Source organism: Lampris incognitus, chromosome 4 (assembly GCF_029633865.1).
Source record: "Lampris incognitus isolate fLamInc1 chromosome 4, fLamInc1.hap2, whole genome shotgun sequence".
NCBI classification, from domain to species: domain Eukaryota; kingdom Metazoa; phylum Chordata; class Actinopteri; order Lampriformes; family Lampridae; genus Lampris; species Lampris incognitus.
The window spans coordinates 28,855,654-28,874,469 of record NC_079214.1 but is presented as its reverse complement, the minus strand read 5'-3'; the positions used below and the strand labels follow the sequence as shown (position 1 = coordinate 28,874,469).

The window sequence follows — 18,816 nt, the reverse complement described above, 5'->3', positions numbered from 1 at the left end:
AAGAACAGTAAAAACATACCTTTCTCTTCTCCTCTTCAATTTCCTCCCACTGTGTTTTGGCAGTCTCAGCCTGTGTAAGGGTATAAAAAAAGGGGATGTACAAACGTTCCCACATAAATGGTTGATAGTGCCGCCATCTGGCAGTAAAATAAAACAATGTTGACAATAAAGTTCCAGTTTTAAAAAGCACAAAAAAGTTCAAATGTAAAACCTTGTTTTATATACGTATATATATATATATATATATATATATATATATATATAATCCTGAGTCAAGTGAATACTTTATGAGACAGTACAAGCCTGTTTCATGCCATAAGCAATCATCAGCTGTCAATAAAGCTACTTGGGAAAGAACACACTATTTATTGCCTCGTCATACACATCACATGCACAACGTCCAATGGGGAAGGGAAAGATGTGACATTCAAAATTCAAAAACACATGATTGCTAACGGTTCAATGGGGGAGGGGGGTATTTGTCTATTTGCATGATTTATTTATGATTACAAAATAGGTGCTTATATCTATGTCTGCAACTGCTGGCTAATTCATTCCTGTTATTCAATGTGGACATTTCCGGTCTGCAAATTTTCAGTTAGACATAGATTTTACTACTGGTTGAATATGCTTTGTTCTTTGAGAGGATTTTCCAGGTGGTTGAATAATTAATGTTTCTTTCCGCCAATGACCAAATATAACGGCTTAAAATGTTACATTCTTTAAACAGTTGTTTCTAAAGCTACAAACACACACACACACATATATATATATATATATATATATATATATATATATATATATATATATATATATATATATATATACAGTGCTGCTTGAAAGTTTGTGAACCCTCCAGACATGGTCACTGTTTTTGTAAAAAACATTAAAATAAGCTTATTACACATACATCCAAATCCCAATTTGTAAAGCACACCTTTCAAATAATGGACACACACACAAAAAGAGATATACTTTCATTATTTAATTTAACAAAGGTGGTTTATTTCACAAAAACTGAAAATTTAACATGTGCAAAAGTATGTGAACCCTTGTATTAGTAGCTTGTGGCTCCTCCTTTTGCAGCCATTACTTCAACCAAACGTCTTCTGTAACCAATAACCAGTCTCTCGCATCTGCTTATGGGGATTTTTGCCCACTCCTCCTTGCAGAACTCCGCCAGTTGAGAGAGGTTGGAGGGACATCTGGTATGTACCAACTTCTTCAGGTCTCGCCACAACATTCCAATTGGATTAAGGTCCGGACTTTGACTGGGCCAATCCAGAGTACGAATCCTCTTTCTCTGAAGCCATTCCTTTGTAGTTTTGCTGGAATGCTTTGGGTCATTGTCTTGTTGCATAATCCATTTTCGTCCCAGCGTCAACTCCCTGACTGATGGCAGGAGATTCTGGTCAAGAATTTGTTGATATGCCGGAGAATTCATGGTTCCTTGGATAATATGGAGTCGTCCAGGTCCAGAAGCAGAAAAGCAGCCCCAGACCTTCACATTTCCACCACCATGCTTCACTGTTGGGAGGAGGTTCTTTTCTTCATATGCAGTGTTGGCTTTTCTCCAAACATGATGGTTTTGATTGTGACCAAATAATTCTATTTTGGACTCGTCTGTCCAGAGAATGGACTTCCAGAAGGCCTCTGGTTTGTCCAAGTGCTCTCTGGCAAAGTTGAAACGGGCAGCTTTGTTCTTTTTTGAGAGCAGAGGCTTCCTTCTAGCAACGCTCCCATGAATGTCATGGCTATTCAATTTTCGTCTGATTGTAGACGCATGCACATTTGTCCCAAATGCTACTAGAGAGGTCTGCAACTCTCTAGAGGTGATGTGTGGGTTGGCCTTTACCTGATTTATTATTTTTCTGGTGCTTCTGGGTGATAGTTTTGATGGGCGTCCACTTCTAGGCAGAGTTGCTGTCATGTTGAAGGCCCTCCATTTGTAAATTATTTGTCTTACAGTGGATGGATGGAGCTGGAATCTTTTGGAGATGGTCTTATATCCCTCCCCAGACTGATGGGCTATCACTACCCTCTTCTTCATGTCCTCGGATATCTCCTTTGCTCTCGGCATTGTTGATTTGTATGGGACCACAGTGGTTTGGTTGGTTTCCTCTCTCACATAAATTACCTTGTTATATTTTTAATGTATGCCATTTCAACACTGCCCTGGCCCCTAAATGCTTTTCAAAACAAACCCCAGTCCCGTTGGTTGTAATGTTTTCTAACCCTCCATTGGTTGCTGTGCATCATAACTACCTACCCCATTGGTTGTTATAGTTTGAATGTTTCCCCATCTGATTGGTCGCTGTCCAACCGAAATTAGGGGCGTGACGCTGGGCAACACAAACTATGATTTTTTTTGTTGAAAGAAATTAGCAGCTGATGAGTGCACGATGCACAAAACAGGCCTGTACTGCAATGCATTAAAACTTTTTTCCCTGTATCTGTGTTGATATTCCGCTCCTCATTAGTTGAGCACTTATAACACCATTGACGGTTTCAGAAAAAAACGCTATATATATATATAAATATAGATGTAGGAAGAAAACTTTAATTCATAGCAGTACGAGCCTGTTTCATGTGTCGCACACTCATCAGCTACTTGGCAACTGATATATATCTATATATTTATATATATATATTAACACATTTTTACAACAGAATACCTGCAAGATAGCCTCTTCCAAACTCTGTTCTACCATGTCCTTCTCTCTCTCCAGAGCCTCAGCACGATCCTGCAGGGAGTCTGACTTCCTCTGAGCAGCTACAAAGTTAAAGACTCAACATAAGTATAATTTCTATAAAAGTCCACGCATTAATCAAGGAGAATTAAAAAGAATCCATATAATGAACTAGCATCAGCTAAAAAGTAGAGTCTCTCCCCAAAAAATTAAACAATGGCAACATGCCATCTGATGTCCTTTGGGCTGTATCATGCAAATTATTTCATCATCTAATCTAACAATCTTTCTTCTTCCAGTTTTCACTGAATGGCTGAATGAATGAATGAATGAAGATCCTCAACAGCCTACAATGTCGAATAATTGGACTGAAATTGACTTGGACTTGAACATGATATCTGAAAATCTCAGTTAAACAGGGTAAATTCTTAACACATTGTTGTCATAAAAAACACAACTGAAAACTCCCAAAACATTTTGTGACTTTCAGCATCACCTTTCAGCAGTTCTCTGATCTGTCTCTTCTTCCTCTCATCTGACTCAATGCGGACCTGGAGCTTCTTGATGCCAGCCTTCATCTGCTCAACCTCATCCTGAGTGGAGTTTAGGCGAGAGGCAATCTCTCCTTTCTCCTGTAGAGAGGACTCCAAAGACTGGGTCAGACGACTCACTTCTCCTTCTAGGGCCTGAGCAAAGTAACAGCAGTAAAAGGGATGAGAAGAAGCAAAATTAGGGCGCTTTCACACCTGTAGTTCGTTTGCTTTGTTCCAAATCAGGGGCTGATTCTATACAATGTTGCAAATGCCCCCGGGTTCGTTTGTGTTCATACGGTAACAATTTTAGAGTGGACCGAGCTTGTAAACAAATGCCACACACAAGCAAACTGTTCTCTTCTTGGTCAGAAATTTGGTAATCTGATGTCTTTTTAAGTACGTGAAACATAAACACAAGTAATGTTATTGAAAATGGGGCACCTAGCAGTCTATTCCACTGCTTACCAACACGGGGATCTCCGGTTCAAATCCCCGTGTTACCGCCGGCTTGGTCGGGTGTCCCTACAGACACAATTGGCCGTGTCTGCGGGTGGGAAGCCGGATGTGGGTATGTGTCCTGGTCGCTGCACTAGTGCCTCCTCTGGTCGGTCGGGGCGCCTGTTCAGGGGGGAGGGGGAACTGGGGGGAACAGTGTGATCCTCCCACACGCTACATCCCCCTGGCGAAACTCCTCAGTGTCAGGTGAAAAGAAGCGGCTGGTGACTCCACATGTATCGGAGGAGGCATGTGGTAGTCTGCAGCCCTCCCCAGATCAGCAGAGGGGGTGGAGCAGCGACCGGGATGGCTCGGAAGAGTGGAGTAATTGGCCGGATACAATTGGGGGAAAAAAGGGGGGAGATGTGGCACCAACAGCATATATGGATGCTTGATGTAGTTACTATTTTGTGGTTTGTTTACAAGTGTTCAGTGTATGAACAGAATATTCGATTTGAGAGAGAAGCACGGCAACGCATCAAGAATGAGCTATTTCATGTGATAAGACATGTTGCTGCATCGAGACACTGCAGGAGATGGCGAGTACTGATGGGCCAGGGTGCATACAGTGACTTGTTCCACTTTGTGGGGTCAACTGATTCCTAAACGCAAACAAACCGGCCCTAGGTACGACTGGAAGGGCACCGAGACCACCTCGGTCAGCTTGTTTTGGTCCACATCCGAATGCAATTGCTGTGTTCTCATATGTCCAAACAAATCAATCTTGGGGTTAAAATGCTCCAGGGTTTGTTTCAACCATTCCAAACGTGCCCATAGAGATAAAATCCTTTCCCCACCATTTCAGTACCCATTTTGTTTTACCTAGCAGGGCTCAACACTTGCTTGTGGGAACAGTCTCTTTGGATTAAAATGTGTAGGTTGTTTTATTTCAGAAACAATGCCCCCCCCCAACTAACCTGTATCTTGGTGGCCATGGACTCAGAGTTTTGGCTGGCTGAGGTCTGGTCTTCTCTGTACCTGCTGAGCTGAAGTACAAGCTCCTTGTTCTCTGTACTTTGTATGGACATTGCTTGCTCCAGTGCACCAACTTGCTCCAAAATCTGCAGGATGAAACAAAGGAGAAAACATGCAGTGGAGAAAAGCTTCAATTGCTCATAAATCAGCCAAAAAATAATGCATGCTAAAAAGCATGCATTTAAGTAGACAATATTGCATCAAAAACTACCTCCCAGCCATCAAAGAAACATACCAAGATTCATCTTCTCTAAGAATGAACTCAAAACAAAAAAATTAACTGCCGTGCACAAAGTGTGCCAAAACTACAGTACACCCAAAAAACTGTAATAGGTTCTCTGACTTATACCAGGAACAGAAGCCCAGGTCCCATAACCTACATTATTGCCACCCCCCTGTGCTACATAACATTGTAGATGAAAAGCCAACATGTGGCACCTGCTGTATCTCTGTTTCCAGCTTCTCCACATTGTTCAGCGAGGCTTCATACTCTCGCTTCCCTGTTCTGATGTCCTCCTCTAGGATGGAGATCAGCTGCCTGGTGTCACAGTTCGTCTTCTCCAGGCTGTGGATTTGCTCTTTCCATCGGCCTACTGAGTGGCTCAGTTCATCTCGTTCCTCGGTGCAGGATACCAGCTGCGATCTAAGCTGGGTACTCTAGATAAATGGATTTCAACTCGTTGAATTACATACCCTCAGTTGAGATTTTACAAACAGTCAAAGATTTACACACGAGCAGATTCATCAGACAAATGTTAACTATTTTTTTATGCACAAACTAGAGATTTAATATTGTCTTATCAATACCAAGCAGTTAAAAAAAAAGTTTTAGTGAGAATTCCTCTCCTGAGTATTTCTATTTTTGGTTTCAACACTTTTCTCCACTCAGTCTTATAATCAAGCTGGCCTTCCACCCTAACCGTCCCTTGTTTCGCTCACAATTTGTTTTTAGCATTCTGTTGCAACAATGCAGATGAGTTGATTTTTTTTTTTTTTTGTGAATGACAATGTTTTATAACGACTTATCTTTAAGGTCAATAAAACTAACAAATACAGTGCCTTGCAAAAGTATTCTACCCCCTTGACGGTAACTAATTTCTGGATGATAAAATATTCACACATCTATTCCTGAACAATATTATTTTTGTGAACCCATAAGCTCTAACAGCATGTTCCCAAAGCCAAAATAAATTATGTTTCGCTGACATTTTTTTAAAATAAATTAAAAACTAAAATATAGTGCTTGCATAAGTATTCAACTCCCACATATCAATACTTTGTAGAGTACCCTTTTGCTGCAATAACAGCCATGATTCTCTTGGGCTAAGTATGTACAAGCTTTGTACATTCTCCTGGAGTAATTTTTGCCAATTCTTCTTGGCAGAATTTGTACAGGTCTTGCAGGTTGTTGGAATGGTGCCTCTGGACTGCAATTTTCAGTCTGTGCCAGAGATTTTCAATGGGGTTGAGATCCGAACTTTGACTTGGCCACTCCAAAACTTTCAAGACTGTCAAGGGGGCTGAATACTTTTGCAAGGCACTGTACCAGTCAGTTCTTTCGCCATCATTCAACTCTGGATGTGAAATCTCACCTGGTACATAACTCCCAGTTATTTATAAATATGCATTTGGTAAATAAAGTGATTCTACTTCTAATGGGTAGAAGGGTCAACAGCGGGGGAAAAGAGTATCTTTAGCTTGCACTCCAATCCTTCCCTTAACTTTTGTGGAACACTTGAAGAACTCACCTCTGTCCTCAGCATCTCAATTTGCTGTTCCATGTCTGAACAAGCCCTCTTCTGGTTCTCCATTGCGTCCTCCAGCCTGGTTCTATCCTCATGCAGGGATTCAAGGTCAGTCTCCATGCCTAGGATGTGCTGCTCCAGGTTGGCCTTCTCAGAGCGAACCCTCTTCAGCTCGCTCTCCTGCTGGAGGAACTTCTCATCCCAGCCACCTGCAGAGGTAAAGAAAATAAGGAAAAGGTTATTGAGTCAACCAAAACACAGTGTATAAATAAAGTTAAACTGTACATATTCTACACCTAAAGTACATTATATGAAATACAATGTGTTAGGACTGAGTAACATATACACTTTCCATCAACACAGGCACCTTAAATTAGTTCATAGATTGACATTTCCAGGCTCACATTCATGTCATTGGCAGGTATTGATGAGCGGGGAGTGGGTTTGTGTGTAAATAGAAGCACCCCTCAGGATGACTAATAACACCTGTAAGAGTTTTCTGTTAATGTGACCACTCATGAATTGCAGGCTTGTTGAACTTGATGACCCCTCAGATTTTCATTTTTGGGCATGTTTTTCTAGTGACTCTTCTCCACCTATTTCAAAATTAACCTATTAACTATAAAAATCTGGTCAGTGTCGAGAACTTGGTAAAGTTACATCCCCTCCATTGCTCACCCATGTTGTCCAGCCAAAGCGTTTACACATGTACACTACACTTTTTATTAGGGCCTTTTAGTTAGCTGGGTCAGCCAATGTCTCAACAAATGACATAGTATCAAACATCTCAAATATCCCAACATAATTTAATGACTAAAATTGAACAATTAAGAGTAGAAAAACTGTCAGAGTGTAAGATTTTAAATGCATAATCTTCTCAGCCATCAAGAGATTATGCCCGCAGGAAATTTTTTTTATCTCTAAACCATCTACAAGTTCTAAAAAAAAGTGTCACAGAATTTCCACCCGTTATCAAACAGTCTTGAGGCTAGGAAGATTATCATAAGCACATGAGCACACTTGGTGTAGAGGCCATTCATCTGAATAGGAGTTTAAGCCCATAAACAACCTTGAGAGGTGGGTGAAAATTTTCGTGTGTGCATTAAGGCGGCTGAATCTTTACCTTTGGCCATCTCCAACCCTTCCAGCATTTCCATTACATCAGCCAGCTGGCATTTGGCTGTCTGCAGTTGTAGGGTTAGAGCCTCTCTCTCCTCTGAGAGCTGAGATATCTATACAGGAAACAAACAGTATTAGTAAAGTAATACTAGACATTTCTCCTGACAATTAATATACTGAAAAAAAGCACTTTTGGTTTCGTGTTTCAAACCCATCTGTCAGTTTGGAGTTGGGTTTTTTTTTATACTATTCCTTTACCTGGTCCTCTAGGCCTCTCTTCTCCACTAGGACAACAGTTAGCTTGTCTTCCATGCCATGTCCTTGTTCCTTCGCCACCTGAATTTTCATCTCCAAGTCATGCACTTTGACCTCCAGCTCAGCGGTCAGCTCCTTTCTCAGTAAGAGATCAGAGTTCAGGAGGTCAAACTCAGAGCGGAGGACCTGAAGTTTGTTCTCCAGTTCTTTGACTGTTTCCCTGCTCTGGTTGAGGTCGGCTTGAAGACAGGATGATTCTGTAGCTGCTGGATGTATTCAAATATTATTATTTCACTTTTACATCATTGATTAGATCTGCACAAATGTTAAAATGGGGCTCAGAACCCAGTGATGAAGAAATTGGCTTTTTGAATTAAGCCCTCCCGAGCATCTGCTATTCAAAGGAGTCTTTAAAGGGTAAAGTTTATATAGGCTACACAATAGCACGCAAAGTCATTTTTTGAGCCAGTGAACATTTTCCAAGGCTTATTCATAGTAACCCCTCACCAAAATCAAAAGTTGTAGAGGAGGCAATGGACCCTTAGTGCAAAAAAAAAAAAAAACCAACTGCCTAAAGTGAGACCAAGTCTACCGAAATGAGCTATAAGACATTTTGACCTTTTCTGTTAAACACATCTCTACAATAATCTCTCTAAAATATCTAATTATTTTAACAACATTCACCGGCAGCAAATAATTACTTACCACAGCTCTCTCTGGTCTCCCTAGGGGCAGAGAGGCCTGGGGATAGAATGCAGATCTTTGATTCATCCACAGAAACAATAGGATTGCTGCCGTCTCCACGCACCTGAAGGAAAGAGACGATGAAATAAAGAGGTACCAGATTCAGCAGCTAAAGCCAACCCCTTCACCCTGGAGAAGTATACCATTTAAAAATATATAACTAATGATTTGGTCGCCTGTGATATAATTATGTTTTTTGCAAAAAAAGAACTTTCATTGCCACGGGGCCCCATTTCACAACTCTGATTGAATAGGAAGAAAACAAAATGTGTGCACTGCCTCTAATGCTATATCATTACCTAAATGTAATGCTGCAGACATTAAACTCATTGACAAGAAACAAGACTTTACAGATGTTGTGCAATTACATTTCATACTGGGACAGATAAAATCACATCCACTAAAATTCTCTGGTTGGATTTAGGAAAAGAAAAACAATGTACATTAATATCATAAACCATGGGCAGCAACTACATAACCACCACACCCTTCATTAGTATTACATTGTAATAATGACAGTATGCTTTACCTGCTGTGGATCTTGCTGTTGCTGCAGTGGGGACAAGGAGGCCTTGACCTGTATAACCTCCTCTTCATAACACTTTTCCCGCTCTTCCATCATATCAATACATGCCTCCATCTGCTCCTCCAAATGCTGCTGGAATTCTTGCTTCTCTTTCCTCTTCATAGGCCAGCTTTGCTCCTCCATCTCTGCCTCAGAGGCCTGAACAAAAACTGTTTTCTCCTCCTGGAACAACCTACCATGGTTTAGGTAGATTAAATGAATTTAGCATTTGAAAACACGTGGTAAACCAAACAGCAAGTTACATTAATTTTAAAATGTTAACCACTGCAGGCTTCAACCTCTGTAAAGTTTGCTTAGACTGGTAATGTGTGTGAAGAAAATAAAACAAGGGTGGGGTGAGGTTGATGTAAGTACTTCTGGCATACCTGACATCCTCGCCAGATTTATGTGATGGCTCATTAAATTCAGATGCTGGTGGATTCAGCTGAGCGGGCAGGGGCTCTGAAGCATCATAACAATTCAGATCAGCTGATGACTGCATGCCATGCTCAATGTCAACAGGCTGGCCTGCAGCTTTAGCTGTGGAGAAAGATAATGTCAGGTGAATAAAACTATGTAGCGCTGGTGTTGTGTACGCACAAGTGTACTATCACATTCTACTTCCTTCCCTGATTTGCTTTACCAACCCAATCCCTCTGGCTGTCTCTTTTTGCCACTTCGTATTCTTGTTATGTGCCTATTTTTATTTGACTGAGAAGAACTATGCAAACTTTTGTTTTTGAAAAATGCTACAAATTAACAATAACACTACGTAATGTTCAAGATGTACACTGTGCTGCTACAAAGTTTAAGCCATGGACATAGACACACAAGAAAAGGTGATGCATTTTTTTACTGATATTTGGGTTCCACTTACTACCAAGGTCTGTTTCTTCAGACATGGACTCTTGTGTTCTCTCCGTGTCAGAGAGATGCTGTATCAGGCTGTGTTGCTGGCCCACCTGCTCCAACAGTAAATTGTACTGCTGCTGAAACATGGCTAGTTCCTTCTCCAATTCAGATATTTTCTGATGCAGCTTGGCCTGCTTGGTCTCAAACTGCATGCTCCTGTGATTCAATATAAATTTACAGAACAAGTCAGTCCATCAGTAGTTTATGTGCTGTGGATTTTAATGGCCATCTTTAAAAATTTGGAAGGAGCCGCTTCCTGATTATTTTTCATACCAAAAATATTACTATTGTTATTATTATTATTAGTATTGACTGTAGCGCTTCCAGGATTAGGTAAGAGCAACATATGGTGATTTTCACAAGGGCTTGGTAATATTGTATGCTTGTTAATTTCTTATCAATGTTGGAAATGTGTTCAGCAAATCCAGCAGTTTTTGGAAGAAAAAAAAAAAGATTAATGGAAAAACAGGAAAAGCCAGTGCGAAATGAATGCATGGTGTATGTCCAAACAGACCCAACATTGTGTAACGGGTGAAGACACACCTCTCTCTGCTTTCCTCCTCGCTCCTCTTCTCCCTAATCTCCATCTCCTTCAGTTGCTCATTCTCTTGCACCGAGGACATGAGGGAGTGCAGCAGACAGTCAACGTCCTCACTGACTGAAGTCACCTCATCTCCAGAGGTCAGTCCCTGCCTCTGAAGGTTGGGATTCTCTTCAGTTACATCATTGAGTCTAGCTTGCAACTGAACTTTCTGTTCCATCAGCTGACTGAGGCTCCTTTCCAGTTGAAGTTTCTCCTCAACCACTTGGCTCAAATTCACCTCCAGTTCATTCTTCTCATAAGATAGCTGGTGTAGTTTAGTCTCAAGCTGGGTTTTTTCTTCTGTTAACTGGTGTAAATTATTCTCTAACCGTCTCATCTCTTCACTTTCTGGGGGAGTTTTAGTCTCGGCTTCAAACTGCACTCGGATGGCTTCTACTTTTTGTTTCTCCTCAAATAGCTGGTTTAGTTTAGCTTCTATTTGAACTTTTTCTTCGGTCAGCTGGCAGAGGTTACTTTCAAACTGTTGGTTCTGTTTGACTATCGTCACTAAGTTTGTCTCCAGTTGGTTTTTCTCATGAGTGAGCTCATTTAAAGTAGTTTCTAACTGAAATTTCTCCTCATTTACCTGGGTCAAGGTAACCTCCAGTTGTGTTCTCTCTTCAGTTAAAAGTCTCAAGTTACAATCAAGTTTTTGTTCCTGTTCAATCAGAAAATTAATCCTCATTTCCACTTGCTGCTTTTCTTCAGTTAACTGACTCAGATTCGTCTGGAGTTGGCTGTTCTCTTCAGTCAGTTTGTGTAGAGTATGCTCTAGTTTTTGCTTTTCTCCATTTATTTGAGTCAAGTTGGCTGTCAACTGCTCTTTGTCAACCATTACTTGGTTCCATTGAGTCTCCATCTGTTTTTTCTCAGAGAGTAGCTGTTGAAGATTAGCATCTTTCTCTTTGATTATCTGGTCAAGAGTTGTCTCTAGCTTGACTTTTTCCTCTGTTATCTCGCTGAGTTTAGATTCTAATGTAGTGATGTTCTCTTCCAAGAAGTTAAGTTTGATAGCTTCCTCCTCCAGGCGAGTGATTTCAAAGCTTCTCTCTGACAACTCCTCCCTGGCTGTGACATATTGGGTCTCCAGCATGGAATTCTGGGATTGGAGCTCCTCCAGCCGGGCCTCCAAGAATGAAACCTGAAATCAGAGTTAAACATTTTTGTGAGTTCAGCATACGGGAGACACATTGAAACGCTGATCGTATGACCATTCCTGAACATGTGCCTAAAATTGAGAAATGTATTTTGTGGTGTCATAATGGCAGTCCAGTTAAATTAACTGTTTTTTTTGTTTTTTTTCCCGAAGCTTGGCAAGTTGATCTGGTGTCTTTACCTGGCCTTGGCTGTCCTCTAGCCTTGTCTCCATCTCAGATTTTTGGGCTTGGCTCTCTGATAGCTGGCACTCTAGTAAGGCTATGGTTCCTCTAAGATCCTCTAGTTGACTATCGAAGGAGTTCCTTGCTTCCTCATTGTCTTCCAGGTCCATTTGAAGCATTTCCAGTTGGACCTACATGTGTAAAGTTGCAAACAAAATAAGAAAATTAATAAATTGAAAGTGTTAATAAGAATAATAACATACACATTGTCTGAAGATTGCTTTCCCAAAGACTCCAAAAAGAGATGATATATGGACAACTTTTTGAAGCATTAGGGATGGGCAATACAGCTTCTATAGGGATTGGTTAGATTCATTGTGTGAACAGTAGTTGGCAACAAAAGGGGAAAAAGTCATGAAAATATATATGCAGTATGAAAAACCACTCTTTTACATCTAACATTGCTTCCTGTGATATATGGCATGTATTCCTTTTGTCATGTAACCTCTACTGCAGATCACATTTTCTCCCCTATTCTTACAATGAAGTATTCTTTGGTGTTTGATTCTTCGCAAGTGAAAGCTAAAATCAAAATCTTAAGACTACACTATAAAGACTATAATATCAATCACACCTTTATCTTGTTCATGGCAATCGTCTTCTCTTTCAGAGTTTCTGAGGTTTTGGTTTGCTCTGATTCTTTCTTATTCAGGCTCTCCTTAAGACTCTTGATTTTGTTGTCCTTCTCTTGCAAGCCATTAGAAGCAGCAGAGAGCATCGCCTTCAATTTCTTGATCTCCTTGTTACGAGAAGTTAACTCCTCTTTAACGGCAGCTTCTGCTAACTTAGCAGCTTCAAGCTGCTCTTTAATGCTCTTCTGTCCATTGAGAGAGCTCTCCATCTCAAAGACGTGGTTCTCAGCCTCTTTGCTCATCTTCTCTGTTAGCTCTCTGATTTCCTTCTCCAGAGAGGAGATCAGGCTACCTTTCTCTGTCAGGGTGTTCTCCAAATTCGAGTTGATTTCAACTGAGGAAGCGTGCGTCTCTTCAAGAGCTTCTAGAGTCTTCTGGAGATGAGCACAATACTGGTTAGCCACATCAAGTTTGCTCTCTAAAGAGGGGAGCTGCTCTCTAGCATCTTTGCTTGCAGCCATTTCTTCCTGCAAGGTGGATATCTGCTCAAGAAGCTTGTGTTTCTCCTCTGCTTTGGAGTGCTGGAGAATCTGAATCAAATATGAAAAGAATTTGTTTTTAAATTTTAGAAGCAGAGCTACTATAGAATATTTTATTCCATATTTTCAACAAATATTTCCATGCAAATACATTTTACCGATTAAATCTGTAAAATTATGTAACATATCTTAAAATATCTGTAACAACTGAACAACAGGAACTGAAACATGCATAGACTCAAAAACAAAAAACCAACAACAATAATGGTATCCAGTATTACAAAAAGCAATAATATAACAAAGACAAGTGTTGGAATTTCACCTCTACTTCTTTCTTTATCTCATAAGCATTCGTTTCCAGCTGTGAATTCTGTTCCGCCAGAGTCAAGATCTTAGCCTCAGCTTCTCTGACCATCTTCTCTTTCTCCTCTGCCTGATTCTGCAGATCTTTCAGCTTCTTTTCTGTCTGCCTCAGGACTTCTAACGTGCTCTCCAGAGCCTTCCTCTGTGCTTCTTCTGTGACCGAGAGTGTCTCAATCTTCTCCTGCAGCGTAGCTCCCAAACTCTTTTGGAATTTCAGTGCAGATACCAAGGAATTTACCTGGATACACAAATTAATGATCAAAACTTTTATAGGTTGTATAGACTGTGGTAGTTACTGGCAATAGTATGTTCAGTGATTTGAAGAGGTGACACAAAAGCAAGAACCATGAAACAGATACAGTTAAAATGTCAAGTGTGTGGGTTTAATTTGCTTTCACGATGTTGTTCAAAAATACTCTTAAATCCTATTTAAATATAAAGAGCTATGCACAGATGCAAAACAATATAATGCAGAGGTGTGAATATTGCAAAGTTGAAAAAATTCAATTAAATTTATTGTCATTAAAAACAACGTGCAGGCACATGTTAAAAATGAAATGAGGGAAAAAAAATAGCAGCAAGACCCTTGCCCACCAGCCAACTGGAATTATATTCTTGCAAGCACTGTAATTTATACTATAACAAATTAAATCATTTAAATGTCTTTAATAGGGATGCTCTGGTCACGGTTTTTCGGAATCAGAATTGACCGATACTGATCACCAATCACGGGGGGTATCTTCCATTTAAAGTGTTCTATTTATTGTGTAGCATTATTTATTTATTTACTAATTATAGCAATAAAAGTAACTATTTCTAACGACATTGCAGAAATATAATTAAGAGCTGAGAAGGTATCATAAATTGACAACTGTTTAATTATTGGAAGGCAACATATTCCATTCTCTTATTAGGTCATGTAAGTTATGAAGACACTGAAACCAATATAATAGCCTATGTTCAGCTAAAGAATAGTTTAGCAAGTATTTTAGCCTTCCTATGGAATAAAAGCTAAATGTGCTCAACAATATGCAATATGTTTCAAAGCATAAAAAACCATTATAGCCTAAAAATGAATTCTAAAAGATGGAACAAAATACAGGGCCTTTCTAAATTTAGGCCTACTACAAATTTAGACAATATAAAACGGCAACAAAGAAAGGTTTTAGCCAAATACTGTATAAAGCATTCCTCAACATTAACAAGTTTTTACAACCTGCCATGGCTACCATTCTTTAGCTTAGTATACTTCTTAAGCGCGACGGCAAGTTTTCCCTTATAAATATAAGCATCTCCACATTTTTGGAAGTCAGCCTGTTCCTCTTCTCATCTACAACATTTGCCGCTGTGCTGAAAAGTCGCTCGCTATCTACACTCTTGCACGGCACTCAGAGGTAGGCTCGTGCTGCTTCTGCAAGTGCGGGCAAGTGGCTTTTATTGTCCTGCCAGAAAGCAAGCAGCTGTCCGCTTCGTGGGATAACTGGCTCTGACAATTAGAGGTTCATCTGCAATGCGGTTTGGCTGCTGATGTCGCTGCCATATGCCACATCGATCCATCCATTATCCAAACCACTTATCCTGTTCTCAGGGTCGCGGGGGATGCTGGAGCTTATCCCAGCAGTCATTGGGCGGCAGGCGGGGAGACACCCTGGACAGGCCGCCAGGCTATCACAGGGCAACGTTCTACATCTTCATCCAGTAATTCAGCACACATAGCCTGCAAAGGGCCAGCTTGTGGCACTTTCTCTGGGGGCTCGGAGCTGCTCGCCTCCAAACTGTTCTCGTCACACTGCCGTTCCTGACTAGGGCCTGAGCGGACGGCCAGGATACCCGAAATCAGAACATGTCGCTGTGGCTTGAGTGCGTCTGGGAAATATCGGTCTTTATACCTTTTTATTAACACAAAAAAAAAAGAGGCAAACATTAGGTCTATTTTATGCATTCTTGTAGGTTAGGCTATTTGCGTTTTTATAGCCTCTTATTAAAATGAACAACTCTTACATGTGTTTCTGCTTATTTTTAAAGCAAATTTAGATTAGTTTTAAGAAAATGACACATAGCATTCCTTTTACCAATAGCCTACTTATTTTTTTTTATCAGTCATTTGGCCTTCATATCAGAAATATTTACATAGTAGGGCTGTTCGTTTTCTCACCTCGGATCGAGAATTGTAGCAACGGCATACAGGCGCTCAGATCCAATATCACTGAATCGCTTCTGGATCGCTTCCAACAAAGCGGCTTTTGACATTTTCACGCCTTGGTCCGTCTCTGCTGTTTTCTCAAGGAGACGCGTAAGAGCTCTAATGGATGGTATAACATCTGCAGCCAATGCAGTTGAGCTGATCTGTTGTGTGAGCTCTTTGAATGGTGCGAGCAGGGAAATCCTATTTTTGATTAATTTCCACTGATTGCCGGGGAACGTTGAAGGCAAGTCATAGTCGCCTGCATAACCAGATAGTGCCCGTTTCTGTTCTAGTAGACTCTGTAGCATATACAAAGTACTATTCCACCTAGTAGATACATCTTGCTGTAGTCTTTTTGTAGGCTGGCCCAGTTGTTACTGAATACTTTGGAGTCAGGAGTATACTAAAGGGGAATGTTTAAAATGACCGACGATCTGTCTCCCTACAGCTATTATATCAGAGATGCTTCGCTGTGACAATATTCCCTCGACCACAACAAGCTGAAGTGTATGCACCATAGGCTGGGTAAATCCGCATCCTTCATGGTCTTTGCCATGTTCTTAGCATTATCCCTTAGAATAGCATGTACCTTTTCTCTCGGGATTCCACAGGATCAGAAAATGTCACTGAATGTGACAGCCAGAGCCCCCGCTGTGTGTGATCCTGTGAATTCTTAACAATGAAGAACAATGTTGTGTTCTTTGAAGTTTTGATCAATAAAGTGCGCAGTGAAGCTTAACAGGGACATGGGACACGCACTCGAACTCCAGATGTCACTTGTAAAACTAATTGATGTGACATTGTCCTTTCACGCCTACCTAAAACGACTGCCGGTTTTTAAGCTCTATATTCTGTCAAGATAAATACCCAATTGAGATATTGATGCATTGCATATGTTAGTATGTCTGTTAGGAAACGACTGACACCAAAATTAACATTTTAACAACTATAATACTATTTCTAAACAATCTAAACTTCAGAGACATGGTCGAACTTGAATAGCAAAATTTAAAAAGTGAAAATAAAATGAAAACAAAATGGAAAAAACATATTGTTAATCTAACAAACGTAACAAGGCCTATAAAACGTGAAATGTAAAAAAAAGAACTGAAAATAACTACTGAAACAGTCCCAAACAACAACCGGAATTTAAAAACTACTAGAACGACCATGCGCCGACGGCCCACCCAGTTGAGATATTAATACATTGCATAGGTTAGCTTGTCTGTTAAGAAACGACTGACACCAAAATTAACATTTTAACACGGCGTCTGTAACCACACATCCATCCATCCATTATCTGAACCGCTTATCCTGCTCTCAGGGTCGCAGGGATGCTGGAGCCTATTCCAGCAGTCATTGTTGGAAATAATCAAAAATCAAGTTTGGACTTTTACTCTGCACTGGAGAATGCGAGTGTGTTTCTAGCACAGAGCAATGAACTTCACGACAGAAAAGATGTGACCAACACATGCCGTCAATAGTAAGTTGAAACGCACGATCCCGCGCAAATTACATGCGGTCTTTTTGAAAGCTCATGGTCGTTTTAGGTAAATCTTATCATAACTGGTTTTGTACAACTGATTTAAAACTCATTTTAATGTAAACATGTGCAAATTTAGGAGCATTCACAGAGCGGCGGGTGTGTATCTTTTTTTCCCTGCAAAGTTATCAAACTTTGAAAATCCAAAACTGTCAGAAAGACGGCCTTGGTATACACTGTTTGGTATAACTGCGGCAGACATATGTCCGTGAAATATTTATGCCCTGGAAGGCTATAGCGTGGATCCGAGTAGTAATAAGTCGTTGGAACCCTTCATCTTCCACTACAGAAAGAGGCTGCTGATCATGGCCAGTGAATTCCATTATCTTAGCTGATTTTTTTTAAAAAAAAATTTTTACTTCTTACGGTCACTGCTATTTGGTTGCTGCCGTTTAAATATCTCCCTAACTGACAACTGAGTGACAGAAGACTGAGTTGCTAAAGGGTTAACTCGCTTTACTGACTTCGCGTTGACTTGCCTTTCATACTCGCCGTATTCTTTGATGTGACAAATTCTCAAACGTCTAATGAGATTCGTGGGATTAAAATGTCGTTGTTGCGTTCCACCACGAGGGATTTCTGCTTCACACACACTGCATATTGCAATTTTATTGTCTTTTTTGGACACCTTGTAGAACTGCCAGACCGGTGAAGCCATTTTAGTGAGCTTCTTTTGCTGCAAACAGACAAATGTCTCACGTATTTTGCGTCATCTGATCGGCCTTTATAGAGCGCTCCAATCAAACTATTTAGAATGAAAATTGGTCGATAATGATTGTCAGCCGATCGATCAGAGCATCCCTAGTCTTTAAGGCTCATTTTAAACTGCTGCAAGCACCGTGTACCCTTTTAACTGATTTACACTGAGAGATATTTGAATTTATCAGTTAATCAACAAATGTCTGAATAACTGATTCAAAAAAGAAAACATTAATTCATTCATTCATGTTCAGCCGCTTCTCCGGGCTTGGTCGCGGTGGCAGCAAGCTAAGTAGGGCACTCCAGATGTCCCTCTCCCCAGCAACGCCCTCCAGCTCCTCCTGCAGGATCCCAAGGCATTCCCAGGCCAGATTGGACATGTAGTCCCTCCAGCGAATTCTAGGTCTACCCCAGGGTTTCCTCCCAGTTGGCCATGCCTGGTAAACCTCCAAAGGAAGGCGCCAAGGAGGCATCCTAATCAGATACCCTAACCACCTCAACTGGCTCCTTTCGATGCAAAGGAGCAGCGGCTCTACTCCGACCTCCCTCCGGATGTCCGAGCTCCTCACCCTATCTCTAAGGCTGAGCCCAGACACCCTACAGAGGAAACTCATTTCAGCCGCTTGTATCCGCAATCTCACCTTTTCGGTTAATACCCAAAGCTCATGACTACAGGTGAGGGTTGGAACAAAAATTGACTGGTAAATTGAGAGTTTTGGCTTCCGGCTCAGCTCCCTCGTCACCAAAACAGTCCGGTACAATGTCCGCATTACTGCTGATGCTGCACCAGTCTGTCTGTCAATCTCCCGCTCCATCCTACCCTCACTCGTGAACAAGACCCCGAGATACTTAAACTCCTTTACTTGAGGCAACAACTCATCCCCAACCCGGAGGGAGCAATCCACCATTTTCCGGTAGAG

The 18,816-nt window shown here is 40.8% G+C and overlaps 1 protein-coding gene across 1 annotated transcript in view; it reads right to left on the bottom strand.

Moving 5' to 3' along the window:
• cenpf (centromere protein F) overlaps positions 1-18,816 on the bottom strand; it is a 54,362-nt gene that overhangs the window by 14,820 nt on the left and 20,726 nt on the right. The window contains exons 17-33 of the mRNA XM_056279325.1: positions 13,429-13,707; positions 12,570-13,157; positions 11,953-12,126; positions 11,218-11,757; positions 10,577-10,938; positions 9,999-10,189; positions 9,508-9,661; positions 9,086-9,314; positions 8,518-8,620; positions 7,816-8,075; positions 7,562-7,670; positions 6,442-6,647; positions 5,132-5,350; positions 4,636-4,779; positions 3,187-3,376; positions 2,676-2,773; positions 20-70 (exon numbers count right to left, since the gene is read on the bottom strand). Of these exons, the coding sequence (XP_056135300.1) occupies positions 20-70; positions 2,676-2,773; positions 3,187-3,376; positions 4,636-4,779; positions 5,132-5,350; positions 6,442-6,647; positions 7,562-7,670; positions 7,816-8,075; positions 8,518-8,620; positions 9,086-9,314; positions 9,508-9,661; positions 9,999-10,189; positions 10,577-10,938; positions 11,218-11,757; positions 11,953-12,126; positions 12,570-13,157; positions 13,429-13,707 (3,897 nt within the window). The remainder of the gene's footprint in view (positions 1-19; positions 71-2,675; positions 2,774-3,186; positions 3,377-4,635; positions 4,780-5,131; positions 5,351-6,441; positions 6,648-7,561; positions 7,671-7,815; positions 8,076-8,517; positions 8,621-9,085; positions 9,315-9,507; positions 9,662-9,998; positions 10,190-10,576; positions 10,939-11,217; positions 11,758-11,952; positions 12,127-12,569; positions 13,158-13,428; positions 13,708-18,816) is intronic.